Source organism: Otolemur garnettii, unplaced genomic scaffold (assembly GCF_000181295.1).
Source record: "Otolemur garnettii isolate 467f Iridium unplaced genomic scaffold, OtoGar3 scaffold00055, whole genome shotgun sequence".
Taxonomy (NCBI): Eukaryota; Metazoa; Chordata; class Mammalia; order Primates; family Galagidae; genus Otolemur; species Otolemur garnettii.
The window spans coordinates 6,842,160-6,863,375 of NW_003852450.1; the positions used below are offsets into that span (position 1 = coordinate 6,842,160).

General features: G+C 37.4%; 1 protein-coding gene across 3 annotated transcripts in view; it reads right to left on the minus strand.

Annotated features, from left to right (window-relative positions):
- Positions 1–21,216, minus strand: part of PPP1R12B (protein phosphatase 1 regulatory subunit 12B) — a 246,089-nt gene that overhangs the window by 127,036 nt on the left and 97,837 nt on the right. For 2 of the 3 annotated variants that reach the window (XM_023514580.1, XM_023514579.1), the window contains exons 13-14: positions 20,357–20,539; positions 15,728–15,910 (exon numbers count right to left, since the gene is read on the minus strand). In XM_023514580.1, coding sequence (XP_023370348.1) covers positions 15,728–15,910; positions 20,357–20,539 — 366 coding nt within the window. Of the gene's footprint in view, positions 1–15,727; positions 15,911–20,356; positions 20,540–21,216 lie in introns of those variants that run through there. The other variant, XR_002774006.1, reaches the window with a different exon arrangement.

Here is a 21,216-nt window from a genome sequence, read left to right on the forward strand (position 1 = left end):
AAAAAAAAAAAAAAAATAGTCTTACTATGCTGCCCTTGGTAGAGTGCCATGGCGTCACAGTTCGCAGCAACCTCAAACTCCTGGGCTCAAGTGACCCTCTTGTCTCAGCCTCCCAAGTAGCTGGGACTATAGCTGGCCACCACAAGGCCTGACTATTTTTAGAGACGGGGGTTTCGCTCTGACTCAGCCTGGTCTTGAACTCCTCAGCTCAAGATTTGTCTGTCTTAGCCTCCCAGAGTGCTAGGATTACAGGCATGAACCACCGAACAGGCCTGACTCAATAGCACTAAAAAAAAAAAAAAGTTTCCTGAGGCATAATTTACATATAGTAAAATGTGCCCTTTTAAATATGATTTACAAGTTTTCTTTTTAGTTTCTAATTTTCTTTTTCTTTTTTTTTTCAGGAAGCCAGAAAGCTAGAGACTTGACAAATGCAGAGTCCCATAACCATCACCATAATCAAGATATAGAACAGTTTTATCACTTTCCAAAATTCTCTCATGCCACTTTATAGTTAGCTCCTCCTAAGTTACAGAAAAAGCTTTAAAACTCATGACTGAAGAAACATACTGACTTTTTCATTCATATGAAGAAATAATATGTAAACTAACAATTGCCTTAGCCCACTAAATTAGATTTTAGTAACCAAACTAAACTGTAGATAAACCGAGATCTCAGTGATAAGTAAAGCAAATGGATTAGATACGGTCAGCTAAGCAAAGTCCTGGGAAGAGAAAAGAAGGAAGCCTGGGGAACAATAATTAAGGTTGTTTGTAGAGGAAAAAGGCCCAAAAAGGACACAAAGAAGGAGTCATCAGAAGATAGAAGGTAGCCAGGAAAGAAAGATATCAGAGAGGTCATGGTAGAATAAAAATTTGGGAAGGCGGTAGTCAACATTACAAAGTGATGCTCAGAGTTCAAGGTAAAAGATGAAATGACTAAGGAACTTTACACTGCCCCCTGCCAGAACAATTTCACTGGATTGGCAGGTGGGGCAGAATTTCTATTTTGATAGATTGAAGACTAAATAGGAGGCCAGGAAGTGGATAAAGTGAAAGTAGAGGACTTTTTCAAGACTAATAGGAAGGGGAAGAATGAGATACAGTAACCCTAGACAGCAGTTCAAGCCAAAGGTGAATTCCATTAGGATGAGAAAGATAAGCACCTGTCAAGAACAAATAAAATCTTTGTGCAGGTGTATTTTTGTCATAGATATAGCTAAGCTTGCGGTTTTGCTTCTCATTATTTATGAATTTTATGTGCCAAGTATTCTTTTTTTTTTTTAAACACTGTCAGCTTCATTATAAAGGAATTTAGTTCTTAAAGGATCCTTGAGCTATTCCTATACTTATGTGTCAATGATCAGTGAGCCATTTTTAGCACAAGTGTACAGGGATTGTGAATTACATTCTAGTTCCTTTTTTCAGGTTAGAAGACTATCTCAGAGGAAATCAATTAAAGAGGTAGGTCAGAATACTACCCAGGGCAAACTAAAAGACAAAGAGAAGAAAAATCATTGTTTAAAGAAGAATTAGAAACAATCATTCAAGTAGTTGCATTAGCCAATTCCATTTTTTAATACTTCTTAAAATAGAAATATGCCTGCCCAAGGTTCCAGAACACTCCCCAAAATAATGTTCTTTCATGCTGCTTCCTCACCCAACACTGAACAAGCCAGGTGACACATAAGACAACTGCTCATTTGGTTTTCAAAAAAACCCTTATGCTCCATTTAGATTACAGAGAGGACAGAAAGTTTTCAATTTGCTTCATTTTCAGAAGTGACATCTCCCAAGATAAATATTCATTTCTTAGAAGTTCTATCTGTCCTTCAAAGAAATATTAAGAGATTCTAACCACTGTGCTCATATTGCCATGTTCATGGTAGAGAACTATTCTAAGATTGAATTTTGCACACATTTTCTTGGTGGTATGGACGAGCAAGCATGGGCCTTGAAGCCCAAAGAAACTGGGATCTTTTTGACTTAAGTTACTTTTATTATAAAATTACCTACGCATAGACACATACAATATTAAATATTACTTACAGCTTTTATACAATTATAAAACTGAAATACAAAATAAAATGAAAATTACATAAGTGACAGGTGATATTATTTGGCTAATGTGAAATCACTGGTTTCTAGTTCTGACCTCAACGATGCAGGCACTTGTGAACACTGCATGGCCATACTGTGAAGGGCCTGGTGACATCTGTGCAGCTATCATTCCACATAAAGACCTGGTTTTGAATCCTGGCTTTTCATTACTAATTCTATGACTGTGGGCAAGTTCCTTAATCTATCTTAGCCTTAATTCATTTCATTACTTACATGTATTAAAATAATATTATATGGCTCAGCATCCGTAGCTCAATGAGTGGGTGCTAGCCACATACACCAAAGGTGGCAGGTTCGAGCCTGGCCTGTGCCTGCTAAACAGCAATGACAACTGCAACCAAAAAATGGCTGGGTGTTGTGGCAGGCACCTGTGGTCCCACTTACTTGGGAGGCTGAGGCAATAGAATCGCTTGAGCCCAAGAGTTTGAGGTTGCTGTGAGCTATGATGCCACAGCATTCTGCTGAGGGCAACATAGTGAGACTCTGTCTCAAAATAAATAAATAAATACATAAAATAATACTACATATCTTACAAAGTTATGAAGCTTAAATGCATTTAGCAAGGTACTAGGTATACAACAGGTTTTCAAAAACATTAATTCTCTTATGCACTTAAACCCTTAAAGGCAACTCAAATTATACCTTCAATGGCTCCATGAAACTCTTTCTAACCACTCTACCCTACACTGTTTGCTATCTGAACATAATTTTGTACTGAAGGATCTATTATCCCCTAATATACACTCTTGGTTTCTATGTTTATATCTGACATACTCAACCTTGAGGGCACAATCCTTTTTTGTTATACCCACAGTTTTTAGCACCATCCTGAACCCATAACTAAGATAGTCAATGATGATTTAGAATGCTATTATTTTGAAATCTAATAATGCCTATAGATCTCCTTACTCTATCAAATAGCTGACTGAAAAACTGAGACTACAGAAGTTAAATGGCCTGCCTGAGAAAGATAAACCATGAGCTTAGCTTTAGAATCAAATAGGTATCCCCACTCATAACATAGGAAGCTTTTTTTACCTTGTACCTTATGTAAACTAAAAGACATATGTGTAAAGCTCCAGAGCGGATGTCCACAAAGGGCCTCTAAATAGAAAAATAGATGCATTCCCTATATTAAAATACTTCAAATGGAATGGGATAGATAAGCTCATCTACAAACTGTCACAAACACAAAAATAGGGTCTTTGGGAGCGTGCCGCTCCAGATTAACTGACGTTCCTCTGCTGCCATCTTATGGGCATAGACGATTACTACACAGGGGCTTATTTTCACTTGAGAAATAAGTGAAATGTTTAACCAACCATAAACTATGTGTTTATGTTTAACCAACATTCACCATGTGCATTAGGTTCTGTGATGTGAAAAAACAACAACAACAAGAAGAACAAAAAGGCCAGTCATGGTGGCTCACACCTGTAATCCTAGCACATTGGGAGGCCAAGGCATGTAGATTGCCTGAGCTCACAGGTTCAAGATCAGCCTGAGCCAAGAGTAAGACCCCTGTCTCTACTAAAAATAGAAAAAATAGCTGGGTGTTGTGGCGGGTGCCTGTAGTCCCAGCTGCTCAGGAGGCTGAATCAAGAGGATCCCTTGAGCTCAAGAGTTTGAGACTGCTGTGAGCTATAATGCCACAGGGACGTGAGACTCTGTCTCAAATAAAATAAAACAAACAAACAAAAACCAACAAAAAAAGTGCCCTCAAGAAGCTCGTCATTAGTGATGAAGAGCAACCCCAAACCATTTAGTTAATTAGTAAACCAGTCCTATGAACAGTGCTACAAAGGGATACTGAGGAGAAAATACTAATTTCTGCCTGGGGTGAGGAGAACAGGGTAGTCAGTAGTGGGGTTTAATGTGCAGGAGTTCTTACAGTATGAATAGAATTTTGTTAAGCAGAGAAGGTGTCAAAAAGTCATTCCAGAAAAGTTATACATGGACAAAGGAAAGGGTCATGAAAAAAAAATGTTCAGGAAATAGGTCTAAGTTTTCTACCTGGCTGAAGTGACACATAAAGATATAAAATACAGAAAGAAGAGTAAAAAAAGGTTAAAAAATTTTTTTAAACTAGGAAAAAATTATATAGTTCTGAAGAAGTTGAATTCAAAGAGTCTGATGAGTAATCTCTCTACAAGACCACAACGTCTAACCATCAGGATTTTGTACACTGCCTGACATCGTGATTTTGAATTTTGTTCAGAAACTGGTCCTCTGAGCATACAAGATCAATTAGGAAACTCTTTTTATGTGGAAAAACATTTACTTCCATTAAGATTCATCTGACTATACAGTTTGTAGTAGGTAAGTAAACAGCTTCTCCCAAAAAGAAGTTATCAAACTAGTGTCTTCATTTTATAATTTCAAAGGTCAAATCAAGTTGCATTCTGTCCCTTAACCTACTAGACAGCTTCTCTGTAATTGTTCTAAATATCTGACAGTGTTTTTTCCTTGTTTTATTTAAATATCATGTAATATTTAAGACAGATATGACATAAAAAATATAATTACCAGTTCTATATTACCATCCAACTGAAGAGTAACAGTACCAAATACCAGTGTCCACTTAAAAAGAAAAGCATGTTCTAACTTCTTGAAATTCTTGATTATCTTCTCCCACCCTAACCTCTTGGGTATGATCCTTAAGTCAGTACACATATTTAAATTTATTAGAAATATAACGAAACACCAGAGAAGTTTCAAACTGGTTATTCTCAACACTTTGTATATTATTACCACTTGCCCTTTCCCTCTCCTCTGGCCACACCACCAATACAATGTACGCAACAGAAGTCAGCTTCCCAAAGGATATCAAAGCCATTAAACAAAGAAATTTTACCTGCTGCTTCTGCCATTCCATGTCTAGCACTGGCAGATGTGTCAACTCAGCACACCCCAAACACTGACTGCTAAGTAAAACTACAGCAGAGGTTTGTCTCAGTTCCCCAGAATACACAGATCAACTTCCTGTGCTTCTGATTTCCATAAAACTCCACTGCCAGATCAAATCATTCCAGGTGAGAGCAGGTCAAGGTACCTCAGACACACCTTGCCACACACCTGTGTGGCAGTTTCCCAGAAGTCTAATTTTCAGCAGATAGGTGGCCACTCCTCTGGCTGCCCTTCCCTAGTAAACACCAGAACCCACTTTATACGATTGTTACAAGCTACTGTCTTTTTCTAGCATGGAAAAAGCAACTGGTAGATGAGGAGGGGGGTGAGTGAGGGCACAGTATCTTGGTCCCTCCTACATGCCACCAATATTCACAGCTCTGAAAAAAGAACTGCTTTATCAGAAGGAGATTAACTATAAAAATATGGCTGATAAGGGCTTTGAGCAGCAGGTGTTAGGTGACTGCTTCTGAAGTGGTTGGGGAATTGGAATAGAACCACCAGAGGTTCTGCTGCGTGAGGGAATGGATTCTTGTCCTTTCTTCTCAACACATGTACTGAGGAGGAAGGTGAAACTTTTTAAGCCTCCATTCCTGAATTGTTAAGTGGTGTGCTGAGGAACTACATGACAAATGCCATTATCTTTAGAAAACGACGTGATAGCTGTGTTTAGCAACAGAAATATGGGAACAAGAAACTAAACATTTGTATTCAAGGCTTTAAATCTCACTGTGTTAACGCTAAGCAGACAACATCCAGGTTTTTGTTCTTAGAACTATTTATGGGGACTAAACAGTACTAACATTATTTTAAAACAGCTTTATTGAGATGTAATTTGTGTACCCAGTAAGTGTGCCATTCAATAGTTTTTAGTATATTCACAGGGTTATATAAATCATCACAATAACCAATTTAAAAACATTTATACCCTGCTATCAAAAATATCCACATTGCATAGTATAGAGTATATGTGTTTACAAAACAACAGAAACTTAGCCAGGAAAGGATTCTCTGGAAGGGAATTACTAGATCATTTAATATAAAGAATATCACTAGGATAGGAGGCCCAAGCTCAAACTTTCCTGCAACAGTCAACTATTGGCTTTATCATCACACTGAGCTCACTAGTTGTTACTTCAAATAAAAGTCCAAATGCTTAGACTGCTAAATACCTCCTTGACAGAGGAGAAAAGACATCAGAAAGTAACTGCATATGGCTGTCACTTACTATGTTACCAGTACAAAGACTTTCCCTTAGGGCTTCAGAAAGTACATCACAGTAATGTATGACATTATGAATAGTAGTTAAGGAGATCAAAGGCAAGATAAATGAGTTTAAATTAAGAAATGAGATATAGAATAGACAACCCTGAGATATGGAATCCCTAGAGCATATAGTGTTTAAAAATTAAATAAATAAAACAATCTGAAATGGTACCCATATTTAGCACTTTGGGGTAGAACTTGTTTCTAAATATAGTATTAACATTAGCTTTAGAAAAGCTAGGTACAGGCTTAATGAACCCCCCTCCTCCCCAAAAAAAGGCTCTATGCCTGTAGCTCAGCGGCTAAGGCACTAGCCACATACATTGGGACTGGGAGTTTAAATGTGGCCCAGGCTTGCCAAACAACAATGACAACTGCAACAACAACAAAAAAGCTGGGTGTTGTGGCAGGTGCCTGTAGTCCTAGCTACTTGGGAGGCTGAGACAAGAGAATTGGTTAAGCCCAAGAGTTTGAGGTTGCTGTGAGCTGTGATGCCACAGCACTCTACCGAGGGTGACATAGTGAGACGCTGTCTCAATTTAAAAAAAAAAGCATTTTACTGATAATGACATAAACAATTGTCATATATATCTCTAAACTGTTTTGTAGTTTGCAAACTACTTTCACATAGTCTGTCTCATTTGATCCTCACAAAGGCCCCATGAGATAGCATTAGGAATACCTGAGTTATCCATGATTTATTTCCAATCCCCATAACTAGTGTACATGGTGGTATTATCCCTTTTATACATATGAAAAATGGGTCAGAAAGGGAACCTGATTTATTTAATCATGATCACACAGCAAGGAAGAGGCTGAACTGGAGCTCTTCAATCAATCCTGTAGTCTTCCCACTAATTCCAGCCTTTCATAGTTACCTAGGAGTATACATTTGTCTAGGGGTAGGCTAATCTTACATACCAGCGTATCATCATTATCATTTCAAAGTAGACATATTCTGAAACAAATTAGAAAGAGATGCCATATAACACTGAAAGCAGTTTTTATGTATGGTGTTTTGAGCCTAGTGAAGCTTCTTATTATTCTGCTACCTAAGGATTAGGGCCCAATCACTGTATCATTTTGTTTTTCTTTCCCTTCCAGAATTGTTTGGAGCCCCACAGCATATTCCTGATTGTATTTCTGCAACCCAGAGACCTCCAAAATGGCAATATAGTAGAAAATGTACATGCTGCCACATACATTTCAGTCTCTCTCGGGAAGAGAGAGATTGTATCAATAGAGAAAAAAATTAGTAAATTCAGCATTGCTGCATTTTTATTTCCTTATTTTTTATTTTTATTTCTTTGCGTTTTTTTGTTGTTGTTGAGACAGAGTACCACCTTATGCCCTGAGCATAGTGCAATGGCGTCATAGCTCACTGCAACCTCAGACTCGGGCTGTGGGCATCCTGCTGCCTCAGCCTCTAGAAGCCACTGGGATTACAGGCACTCACTGTGGTGCCCAGCTGGGTTTTTCCATTTTTTTTTTAGGAGTCAGGGTCTCACTCTTGCTCAGGCAAGTCTCGAACTCCTGAGCTCAAGCAATTCTCCCTCCTCAGCCTCCCACAGTGCTGGGATTACAGGTACTGTGAGCCACCACGCCTGGCTGCATTTTTAGATTAATACTAATTTTAGAACTTTCTGTTCTAAAGAGAGAGACTGGAGGAGTTTGTTAAATCTCTTTTCTAGAGTACCTTTTTGAATTGACAGCTGACAGTCTTTAGCTTAGAGGAATAAATCCAATGACTTTTAAAAACCATGACTCGGAGTTTAATTACTTGGTTTAAAATTCTCACATTCCAAAGAAGATGCCAACTAATCTGCTGACAGCTTCACATTAGCAGGAATCACGACCAAGAATCTCTAAGGCATTCAAGAAGGTTGATATGCGTGGTATATATAACTCACCCAGTACTGACCGTATCTTGACCAAGCAAAGCAGAATTGCATGTAATGTGATTATTTGGGAGAGAAAAACAATTTTAGCAACTTCTGGAGTTGTGGAGAAAAACTACATTCAGCCATTTCTATAAAGAAAAGAAAGGCTGACCACAGAAAAGATGTCAAAGTGTTGGGGTTGGGGAAAGAGAAAAAACTAGAGGAGAAATAGAACAAGAGAATCAAAGGCAGACATTATCAGACTCTAATATTAGCCAAGGGAACTGTTTACATTTTGTTGCTAAGGAAAACTTGGAGCTTTGGAAAATGAATCCAACCACTATCCTATTGTGACAGCTGTTGCTTGGCCCAGTATCCCTGTGGAGTTATCTGCCAACAGCTTACCACTTGCCATTTCTATCCTGCTGTCTGCTGGGCAAAATCAGCCCCTTCATAATCAGATAAAAATGTTGATTTCAATAGTCCTAGCAAGCAATCCAAAGACTGGATGGCTGTTACAGAATGCCACAAAGATAGAGACTGCTGTATTCTGAGCTGTGGATTAAGATGGACCAGTCCCTGAATCAAAACCATTATTCTGAATGGATAATAAATTCAAAAGAAGAAATACTGAGTTTCACGAGGAGAAAGGGAAGGCCTGAGTGATAGTTTCCACTGTTCAAGGTGTGATGAATTCTCTTAGGATCAAGGTGTGTAATCTATTCCTCTTAGAATTTCCCTATTTGTAAAATAGGGAACATATCTCCTATTCCTTTCTCCAAAGAGAATACATTTGAGCACACCTGAACTTTTCAGGAAAATATACTCCTGCATCCAAGATCACACCCTTCTCAAAATTAATAAGCTGTTTCAGAAGTTCTGTGCTGAGCTATACATGCAAAATCATAAATTATCTAGAATCCCATAAACCTTGAATCTTTGACTATTGTATTTACCCTTTGAGGATCATGGCCATCTTCACAGATTTACATTCTCAGAGAGACTGCTGTCCATACTGTTAAGTTTTTTTCAAGCCTTTCTGCTCCCATCATCCCATTGTATCAGCAAAACCCAATTACTCTGGAACTTTGGAAAATACAGAAAATATAAAATAAAATAAAAATTATCCATAATCTCCCAGAAAAATTCAGTATTTTTTTTTCTTTTTTTTTTTTTGAGACAGAGCCTCTAGCTGTCACCTTGGGCAGAGTGCTGTGGCATCACAGCTCACAGCAACCTCCAACTCCTGGGCTAAAGCGAGTCTCCTGTCTCAGCCTCCCAAGTAGCTGGGACCACAGGCGCCCACCAGAACACCTGGCTGTTTTTTGGTTGCAGCCATCATTGTTGTTTGGCGGGCCTGGGCTGGATTCAAACCTGCCACCTTAGGTGTATGTGGCTGGTGCCTTAGCCAATTGAGCCACGGGTGCCGAGCCCAAAAATCCAGTGTTAATATTCCCATTTTCATGACTATTTGGTATCATAATGTATCTTTTTGTATCTAGCTTTCACAATATATCAGTAGTTAAACTGAGTAAAGAACTATTACCACAAGGGTGTATGCAAAGCTGAGGCTGATCATTGACTAACTGGTATGCACATACCTATTTATCCTCAAAGTAAGACATTCTCAGAAAAGGAAAGCCAGCTGTGCAATTTAATGCTAAGACACCCCCCTCCAACCCCAGTGCAAGTGTTGTAATTACACTGCAAATGGAGATTATTTCTGAGAGATGACTTTCTGTTGGTTAAATCTTGCTGTGGCCAGTTTTAAAGCCCCATTCATCCCAATATTCATTAATTGTTTCAAAATTGTACCTGTGAACACAGGCTTCAGGCCTCCATCAAGCTTTCCCAGCAGGCATCAAAATGCTTCCACAGAGAAAGCTGTAGCTTCAAGGGAAGAATTAGCACCCAGCATATTCTTTCAGAAGGAAAATTTAGCTGTTTTCAAAACATCTGAATTTTTTTCCTTTCAATTTATGTTTGTTTAGAGGGAGAACCTAAATGGTTTTAATTCTGTAAAAGCTTAAATGATATGTTTTACTTGAACAAGTCACTCCCCTGCTGAAAATCCCTCAGTTGTATTCCATAGCTTTGAGAATAAAGTTTCATAGCATAACATAGACAAAAATCTACATAATTTAGTACCTGCTTACTTCTCCAGCTCCAGATTTCCAGGGTTTATCCAGTGGAATACCAGTCTTGGGTTTGGGTGGACAGGCACACAACTATTCAATGGACACAAAAATTTGGAAAATGCTGCAAATTCTAACCACTTCCATGTCCTTTCTTCTGCTCTACCCCTCAGAGAGGAATGACCCCAACAAAGCTTGTGAGTGATCCTGATTAACTTTGTTTAATCCACTGTTCACAAATTCATTTGGCCACCGAATGCTTTTTTCCCCCTTCATATGAATCTATTTTACAAAAGACACTTTCAGAAATGCTATCCTGGCCTCACTTTCTCCTAGCTTCAGGTGTAATGAATGTGTTTGTTTCTTGAACTTCTTGTGTTTTCTCTAAAATACTATCCTCTTATTACTACTTATAGGTGCCTCCTAGTTACCTTCCAAAATTGAACTCCAGTCACCTTCTCTGGTAGGCTGACCCTGCCGCCCTTCTACTCAATCTAATTTAGATTTCCCTCCTCTGTGCTCCCACAGCAACCCACCTATACATATCTTTATCATAGCACTTAACAACTGTACCACAATGTTTGCTTGTTTGCCTTTCTACAATAGAGATTTAAGATCTTCAAGGGCAGAAAAGACGTTTACTTTGACCTTACAGCCTTAAGACCTCTGTGCATGGTACATGGCAGTCTTTCAATAAACAGTTTTTAGATATGTGGGTTCCCATTTAAACAGGATTCTACATAAATATGACACAATTTTGCAAAATCTTATATTTTAAAAACCACTACTGATTCATTTACCTAACTATTCCTAATAGATGTATCTATTCTCAATATGGCCAGTCGCCACTAATTATTATTACCTATTCCAGTAATAGTTTGAAGTTTCTGTTCCACATTTAAAGTTTCTGGTACTTCTGCATTTACGAATTTATCTTAGAACCTGTATCTGTTGACTCTCCCTCATGGCAATTCATTTCCTTTAGTATTTATGTTTCATGTTCATCTTTGGTAGAAATTATTTTACAGAAATCCCTAGTACCCTGGGTTGTAGATATGTTCCTTCAAGTTTGGTTTTGAATTTGCTTGTGCCAGCACCATAGGGTTTCAAGAACACAAACTCAACTTCAATGTTAAATTCCTAGCTTGGGGTGGAGGGAGGGTTATTGCTGGGACCACACCTATGGTGCATCTTACAAGGATACTCGTGAAATTTACTAAATGTAGAATATAAATGTCTTAACACAATAACTAAGAAAATGCCATGAAGGCTATGTTAACCAGATTGATGAAAATATTTCAAATTGTATATAAAACCAGCACATTGTACCCCATGATTGCATTAATGTACACAGCTATGATTCAATGATAGTAAAAAAAAAAAAAAAAATCCTAGCTTGGGAGTCCGAAACTATGTAGGTAGTGAAAATTTCTTACAAATGACTTTTCTGTTCCTGTCCAGACCCTTGTTTAGACCTCCTTCCTTGTCTCTTCTTTGAACCATGGGCAAAGTACCCTTTTCATGAACTGGGAAGACCACTGAAATTTCTAGCTTGATATATGTTCTTGGTAACAGCTTCCAGCCTAGTAGGTCCACAGCCATGCTTCCTATACCCTCCTAGGCATTAAAATATGAGCTTCCGAGCTGGGCATGGTGGCTCATGCCTATAATTCTAGCAACTCTGGGAGGCTGAGGCAGAAGGATTGCTTGAGCTTGGGAGGTCAAGACCAGCTTGAGCAAGAGTGAGGCCCCATCTCTACTAAATATAGAAAATTAGCCAAGCATTGTTGTGGGAGCCTATAGCCCCAGCAACTTGGGAGGCTGAGACAAGAGGACAGCTTGAGCTCAAGAGTTTGACGTTGCTGTGAGCTATGATGATACCAGGGCACTCTAGGACAAAAGAGTGAGATTCTGTCTCAAAAAAAAAAAAAAGATTCTAGTCCAGTGTTTTCAACCTTTTTTATCTCATGGCACACTTGAACCTATAGTTAAATTTCCATAGCACACTTAAATTATGTCAATCAAGGTTCAGCGCGTGTAGCTCCACGGGCTAGGGAGCCAGCCAAATACACTGGAGCTGGTGGGTTCAAACCCTACCTAGGCCTGCCAAACAACAGTGACAACTACAACAACAACAAAATAGCCAGGCGTTGTGGCAGGTGCTTGTAGTTCCAGCTACTTGGGAGGCTGAGGCAAAAGAATTGCGTAAGCCCAATTTGAAGTTGCTATGAGCTGTGACAACAAGAACTCTACCCAGGGTGACATAGTGAGACTCTGTCTAAAAAGAAAAGAAAAAAAATTATGTCAATCAAAAACAAAGAATACAAAAAGAATATACTGCCAGACGCGGTGATTCACGCCAGTAATCCTAGCACTTGGGAGGCCAAGGCAGGTGGACTGCCTGAGCTCACAGGTTCAAGAGAAGCCTGAGCCAAAGTGAGACCTCATCTTTAAAAATAGCTAGGTGCTGTGGCAGGTACCTGTAGTCCCAGCTACTTGGGAGGCTGAGGCAAGGGAATCGCTTGAGCCCAAGAGTTTGAAGTTGCTGTGAGCTAGGATGCCATAACACTCTCTCAAGGGCTACAAAGTGAGATTCTGTCTTAAAAAAAAAAAAACAATAAAAAAACAGAATATACTCACCGTGCTTTGAACTTCTTTTGAAAATAATTTAATTAACAATCTCTAAAAATTTTTGTGGCACACTTAAGATCCTCTCATGGCACCCTAGTGTGCTATGGCATGCTAGTTGAAAATCACTGTTCAAGGCTCTACGGCCTAAGTACAGGTCTGATACCAACCCTATATCTGTAGGTTCTCATTTAAACAGAATGCTACAGAGATACTGGGCCACTCAAACCACTCTGGCTTTTGAGTTTGTGTCACTCTTGTCATCTGAGAGTTCTCTTTTATCATTCCGAATTCAACTATGTTTTTCTTTTCTTTTCTACTTTTTATTCTTTATTTAATATGCTTCCCAGGAAAAGTATCAACTATAGTAGTCATGGGAAAGGGGGCCTTGTAAGTTCCATCTACCACATTCCGAGAACACATCCTCCTAAATATATTTCACTTTTTTCCATTTCTTCCACCATCATCTCAGTGCCATCCATGGTTCTCACTCATGTGTCTTTCTTCTGCAATGGTCTCCTTACCAGTCATCTGGTGTCCATTCTAGCCCATTTTCCCTTGTCCAATTCATATGCAATACTGAAGCCAGAGTTTAAAGCCAGTACTTTAGAAAAATAGAAGTCAGGTTATTTGCTTTTTTGCTTAAAATCTTCTAAGTAGCATATGACCCAGAAATCTTACCTCTAGGTATACACCCAATAGAAATGAAATCATATGCCCAAACAAAAACTTGTATACAAATGTTTATAATAACAGTATTCACAACAATCGAAAGGTGGAAACAACCCAATGTCCATCAACTTATGAACAGACAAATAAAATATAGTATATCCATACAATGGAATATTATACCATAAATGAAATAGAGTGCTGATATATGCTACAATATAAATGAACTTTGAAAATATTATATTAAGTGAAAAAAGTCAGTCACAAAGGATCACATTTTGATTTCATTTTATAAAATGTCCAAAATAAGCAAATCAATAGAGACAGAAAATATCCATAGATCAATAGTTGTGTAGGTTTGGGGAAAATGGGGATATGGGGTGGTTCCAATAGCTAAAGGGTACAGGATTTCTACTTAAAGTGATGAAAGTGTTCTAAAATTGATTGTAATGATAGTTGCACAATCTATGAATATACTAAAAAGCAATGAATTATACAATTTAAGTGAATTGTATGGTATTCAATAGATATTTGTGGATCAAATACAACTTATAAAATAAAATCAAGGCCAAGTATGGTGGCTCGTGTCTATAATCCTAACACTCTGGGAGGCCAGCACAGGAGGATCCCTTGAGGCCAGGAGTTCAAGACCAGCCTGGGCAATATAGCAAGACACTATTATCTATAAAAATAAAATAAAATAAAATAAAACCAAAATCTATAGCAGGTACTATGTTAAATTCCTAGAAGGCAGTAACTATCAAAGTTCATCTAAATAATAGTTCATGCAACTAGGTATTTAATAATGCAGTTTGTAAATGAATCTAATTTGCCCTTCTTTTCTGGGATCATGATCTTAATGATCAATTTAACTCATTTTACTTCTCTCAGCATAGAAAAATTGTTTAAAGAGAATTTTTTAACCAAATGAAAATATTACTTTTGAATTTAGTTTCTAAATGAAACTAATAGTATCTAAAATATATGTGACCTATTAAATACACAAACATTAACTATTCAAGATTGATTTATTAATATTTCCTTGGCTGGAGGCCAATTAAAAGAGGACAATTATTAGCTCTGAAACCTATTAGATCAGAAAATTGGTTTCCTTCAATTTTTTACCTAAAGAAATAAAACGAAAGAAAGAAAAGAAGGAATGAAAAGAAGAAAAAGTACTACTTTCCAACTTACTTAACATTTCCTTTCCTTTCTCAAAATGTATCTTTATAATAGACACATTAGAGTTGTCCTTATAATAAACAAACATAAAAAGTTTAACTCACATCTTACAGATTTCTTTTACTTACTACACATCTATACACACCCAAAAATATGAAATCTTCCTTTGAATATTCAAAATCATATGAAATCAAACTGAAATCTAATTTTGATAAGATTTTATCTGTTTTTCTGCTTTTAGATGGATAATTATGACCTTAGTCTTTAAGTACATCTGAAACTCTCAAATGGAGTATATTCTATTTTTTATACTTCTTCAAGTGGGAGAAAATGGCCCATTCTCCCTTGGTCACATCTTCCACAGCTTCTCTTAATCCTGACAATCAAAAGTTCTTCTTAGCTTCTACCTTAAATTTCTCCTATGTCAATTCACAATTGTTCTCTCATAACTTCTCTCTGAAGAATTTATAAGACAGCCAGTCTCTATCCTTCTACCATATCATCGCATACTATTCATTTCCTTTTCTGGTATTCTTCTCAAATGAATTAAAACTTGATATCCTAGCTCTATTTCTTTGAGCCTTTTTATCATATTGTTACTTTTTTTTGCTGCAGAGAAGTCATCATAGGCTACTCAGAACAAAAGATCCTTCTCAATGCTTCAGGCTATCCATCACAAAAATGCAGAAATAATGCCTAACTATCCTTATCACAAGACAAATAGAAAAAAGATATGCCCTATACCCATAAGAGAATAAGTGTCTGTGTTAAATTGAGATCACCACCAAAAATCACCCAGAGGCAAAAGACAAACCCAAACAATAATATGAAGAACTATTTTCATAAATTTATTTCAGATTGAGAAAAAGACTTTATGTCTACTCCTGTATCTTCTAACGCAAAGGAGAATCCCACAAGTCAAATCAGTAACCTAACATACCTCCTCTTCTCCCTGGCTTCCACAGAGGAGTCTGTTCCAGTAGTGGGGAGCACAGTGGCAGTTGTAACCCCACTGGCAGTGCTAGGTGAAGGACGATTGGTGATCACACAGAGCGGAGTGGTAGAAGAGACACTGTCTGCTGTTTTCTCTGCTATTGAGTCAGCTTGGGATTTGTGAGGAATCCTGAAATGTAAAAAGAAACAGGCAGAAAGAGAATGCTTAGGTATGCTACCCAGCAAAGCCCTGGTACAAAGATAAAATGGTTAGGGAGAGGTTTAACTAGAGAATCTTCTTGCTCAGATTTTGTTTATTGGTTTGTATTTTATTTTGAGCTCTTAAACTTGAAACAGCATGATTATATATTTAGTCTGCCATTCCTTTTCCTGAGGAGTTATATTTTATGAGATTTTTTTTTTTTTTTTGGCCAGAGATTAAAAAACAAACAAAAATCATTAACTATGGCATAAGACAACATAGTGACACATGCAAGAGTGCTTTAAATGACTCCCTAGTAGCATCTGGACTCCACACACATACACATAGAAATGGGCCTTCTTACACATAAAAAAAAGACACTAAAGTCACTTACGATATTACACCTGTCCCTTAATTTTTGGCAGTGGGAGTCTTTGTGGTAGTCCTCAGCCTAGATTTGACGACCATCTTCTTCGGATTATCCAGAGACAATTGATAAATACTCTATAATCTCAGTTTAGTTCTCCCTCACCTAGTTCAGCAACAGCTCTCTTTCCACTTAACCAAATGTCCAGTTGTTTATATTCATAACTGCCTAAGTGAGGAATTGAAAGAAAAACCCAAATAGGATTCTACATATAACCTTAACTAAAGACTTTTCAACAACAAGCTGTATAATTAAACTCATTTACATGAAAATAAGATCTTTGTTTTTTAACAAAGAGTTGGGAGCAACCATTGGCTCTCTACCCAAAAAGCTATCATTTGTGATGTCACAGCTCGTTGCTGGGTAACAGAGATCCAAAATTGATACTTACGGAGATGCAGAAGCATGTATATTAAAATCTGTTTTTTCCACCTACTCTCAATTATCAGAAATGTTCACAAGTAGCTATAAGCTTACTTCCAAATAATATTATTAGAATAAGCTTGAAAGAAGTAATCAAAACATAAAAATCCAAAATAAATATGGTATTTAGATACAAACATAAAAATAGAATACTTTTAAAGATGGAAGCGGTATCTAAATACAAGCTACTTCTCCAGAAGCAATTAATGACTCAGAAAAAAAGGTGAATTTATGTATTTATTCATGCATATATGTATATATTTATTTACTTATTTTGGAGACAATGTCTTACTTTATTACCTAGGCATTGCAGTGGTGTCATCATAGCCCACTGCAACCTCTAACTCCTGGGCTCAAGTGATCCTCCTGCTTCCAACTCCTGAGTAGCTAGGACTACAGGCACAGGCCACCATACCCAGCTACTTTTTAAAAAAATTTTTTATAGAGATGGAGTCTCATTATGTTGCTCAGGCTGGTCTTAAACTTCTGGCCTTAAGCAATCCTTCTCCTTTGTCCTCCCAAAGTGCTAGGATTACAGGTATAAGCCACCATAACTACCCTACATTTATTTTTTAATTAAAAAAATTGAAGAAAAAATTCCTTAGACTTAAAAGATATGAGTCTCATAAATTAGCCAGAAACACAGCTATAAAAAATTATACTTATCAAAACCTTACTTGTTCTTTTTTAAGTTAATAACATATTTTGGTCTTTTTATAATTTCTTATGCTATAGAAATGCCAAAGATTGGCGGCACCTGTGGCTCAGCAGCTTGGGTGCCAGCCACATACACCCAGGTTGATGAGTTTGAACCTGGCCTAGGCCTGCCAAACAATGACAACAACAACAACAACAACAAAATAGCTGGACATTGTGGCAGGTGCCTGTAGTCCCAGCTACTTGGGAGACTGAAGCAAGAGAATCACTTAAGTCCAAGAGTTGAAGGTTGCTGTGAGCTGTGATGTTACAGCACTCTACCAAGGGCAAACTAGTGAGACTCTGTCTCCAAAAAAAAAAAAAAAAAAAAAAAAAAATGCCAAGGATTTAATTTTACTACATTATATAACATGACTTTTTCTATTATTTTGAAATGTGATGTGATTTTATAAGTACATCATCAGGAGGAGAAAAGGAAAAACTCTAGAACAGGGGTCAGAGGCTATGTAATAGAGTAGAATAAATATGGGCTTTAGAACCATTTGAAACTACATTTAAGCCAATTTAACCTCTCTGAACCCTAATGATACAGGGTTCTTAAAACAATTAAATAAAATAATATATGTACAACACCTTAACTAGGAACCAGAATAAATTATAAACTCAGTGGAAACAAAACAGTGACAAAATAGACAAGAGCTTTGAAACAGACAAATCTGAGTTCAAATCCCACTTTAGTTCCTCACTGGGTATGTGACCCTGAGCAGATGATTAAGGTTTTGGTTTCAGTTTCCTCATCTATAAAATAATACTTCTTATACTGGGGGGCTCGTTACGAGACTATAATATGTGTGTGTCTGAGACAGCTAGTTACCCAACCCATAACCATTGTCCTTTTCTTTCTTACTAAGAGAATTCTATATTAGTGAGGGCCACAATGAACCTAGTTAAAATTCACATTCAAAGACTCCCTGACTGCCAAAGGTATTCAATGAGATATAAGCAGAAAACTAGTACTTTTAGGAAAATTCTCAGTTCAGAGGTATTCCCTCCTTGCTTGCTTCTACCTTTCTTTCTTCTTCCTGCCTAGAATGCAGCCATGATAGCTAGAGTTCCAGCAGTTATTTTGGACTGTTTAGTAACCCATAGAAATTGAAACCATGATGTTAACATTGTGGCGCAGAAAGACAGAAAGAACCTGGATCCTTTAATGACTTTTGAGCTACTGTGCCAGCCTTGCCTATCACTGGAATTCCTAAAGTGCCAGAAAAAAGTTAATCTTTATCTTATTGAAGCCACCATCCTTTGGATTCACAGTTATGTATTAATAAACCAAATCCTAATATAATTTTCATACAGTACCTAACACAATACCTATCACATAAAGGGGTTCAACAAATGGCAGCTATGATTTCTCTACCCTAATTCTAGCTGTTAACAGTTACTCAAGTAAACCCTATGTTTCAATTTCTTCATCAAAGGTAATAACATTTACTATGTCTATACAACTGGATTATTATGGGGACATAATATATTTCTACCAAATAATACGTTATTAATAATCCATCATAATCCTGTCCTCCCTGAACAAATTAATGATCACCATTTATTCACTTGTTTAGGGGAAAGAAACTTAGCTGACAAATATCAATCATGGATCCCCACCATGGATGGGTGTTCTTATAGCAACACTATCATTATTAACATGTTTTAATTTTCTTTGTGTTAGTTGTGGAAACAAGACTCAAACTAGGAGACTCTTTGCTATACCCAAAGCTAAAAGATCTTTAACCATACATAAAGAACTAAAACCCACAAGTTAAAATCACAGCCATAGTTCTGCTGTACTTTCACAGTAACTATCCCTTAAGATACCGCCCATAACATGGTTTAGACAAACATACATCTCTCCCTTCTCACAGTGTTTCTAGCACAACACTCATTGGCTGGAAGTTTTTTATTATTTTTTATTTTTTTTAACTTTATTCAAATTAATATGAGGGTATAATTGTTAGGTTACATTGTTATCACTTCCAGGGTAAAGTTCCATTTGTAGAAGAGCCCCTTGCCCAGGGGGCGTGTTATACACCCTCACAATGTGCACATTAGGTGAGAATCCACCTCCTGCGCTCCCTCCTTCTCCCCTCTCCCCCGTCCCACTTTCCTCTACCCCCAAACTGGACTATAATAGTGTTTTACTGTTTTTAGGAACATGTAATTGTTTATATATTGATTTCATATAAGTATGGAATACATTGGATATTTATCTTTCCATTCTTGCAATCCTTTACTGAGAAGAATGTATTTCAACTCCATCCAGGTAAAAGATGTAAAGTCTCTGTCCTTTTTAATGGATGCATAATATTCCATGGTATACATATACCACAGTTTGTTGATCCATTCACGAGTTGATGGGCACTTAGGTTGCTTCCACAACTTGCAAGTTATGAATTGAGCTGGCTGGAAGTTTTTAGAAGGTTATGGGAGGTTTTTGGAACATGAGTTAGTGTTACTTCTGATTTAGGTTTATGTGCTGTCTTCCAAAAAGATTAAATACAAAAGATTCCTGCTCATAATTACTAGACAATTAAAATATGTCAGTACTTTTTGTATTTAACTTACCACAATAGTATGACCCTCAAATTATAATCACAACTGGTAAGGTTGATGAGAGATGAAAGCACTCATAGTTAGTTGACACCTAAATACCAAGTACAGTGACATATACCTTCTGATTATTCAATAAGTAACTGCTGACTGGCTAATAAAAGTCAAAGCAAAAGCATCTTCATTAAATTATGGACATTTTTACAGCAATTCAAACTTGTTTTCTACAGAGATGAAGTCTCTTTGGTTGAAGTTTCATATGTGTTTCCAGAGGCATTAACTTTGATGAATGCAACTCAAATGGCTCCAAGAAGCCTTACCTGCCATGGTGTACAGATGCAGTAGTGTTTGCACTGATTGGTGCAGGGCAAGAAGAGGCAGGTTGCCCTTGGTTGCCCTGAGAGGTAGATGAACCAATGGTAATGGGTGAGGTAGCAGGAGATGAATTGCGATTGGCTGAAATGTAGGGACTTGTGGGGTCACTACTTCTACCAAATGAAGCACTGCAAAATAGCACACAGTCACTTTCTTCAGGACATGCTGTTCACCCACCATTTCCCAGTACCACCTTCCCACCCAGAATGTGCATTTAAAAAGAATGTAGGTAGACCAAGGAGAGGGTATGACAACTGGGAAGTGGAGTGATCAACTCCAGCTAGAGCTGGGTGGCTGGCAGCAAGCAGGCGATCATCCAAAAGAGTGAAGAAATCATCACTCTTTGAAGGATGATCTCTGGTCAAACATCCACAAGAATGAAAGAAGGTGAAGGAAGAGAGATGATATTTAACAAGGAAACACAGGAAAGGAGAATATATCACAAGAACAGAGGCTAAGAAAGGGAAAGAATAGCAGATAGAAAAATTTTATTAGAAAAAAATAATTCCCAACAAATCCAAGGCAAAAAATCATGCAACCCCAAATGTCTACCTGACACAGAAATAGCACTGCAAAAGCTAGAGTAAGACCAGAGAATTTGAGGAGGTTTGGAACAGAGATTTAAGTTAAAAAGTAAAGAAGAGTAAAGATGCTCTGTTAAAAAATCATTTTGAGAACTGCATTTATTTACCTAAAGCAAAAATGCCTTTGGGAGGATATGAAGTGTTAAGTCTGGAAAGTAATACTGTCTGAGCAATATTGAAGACAGGTAAGAACCGACTCAACTGTAGCAAAAAATTATTTG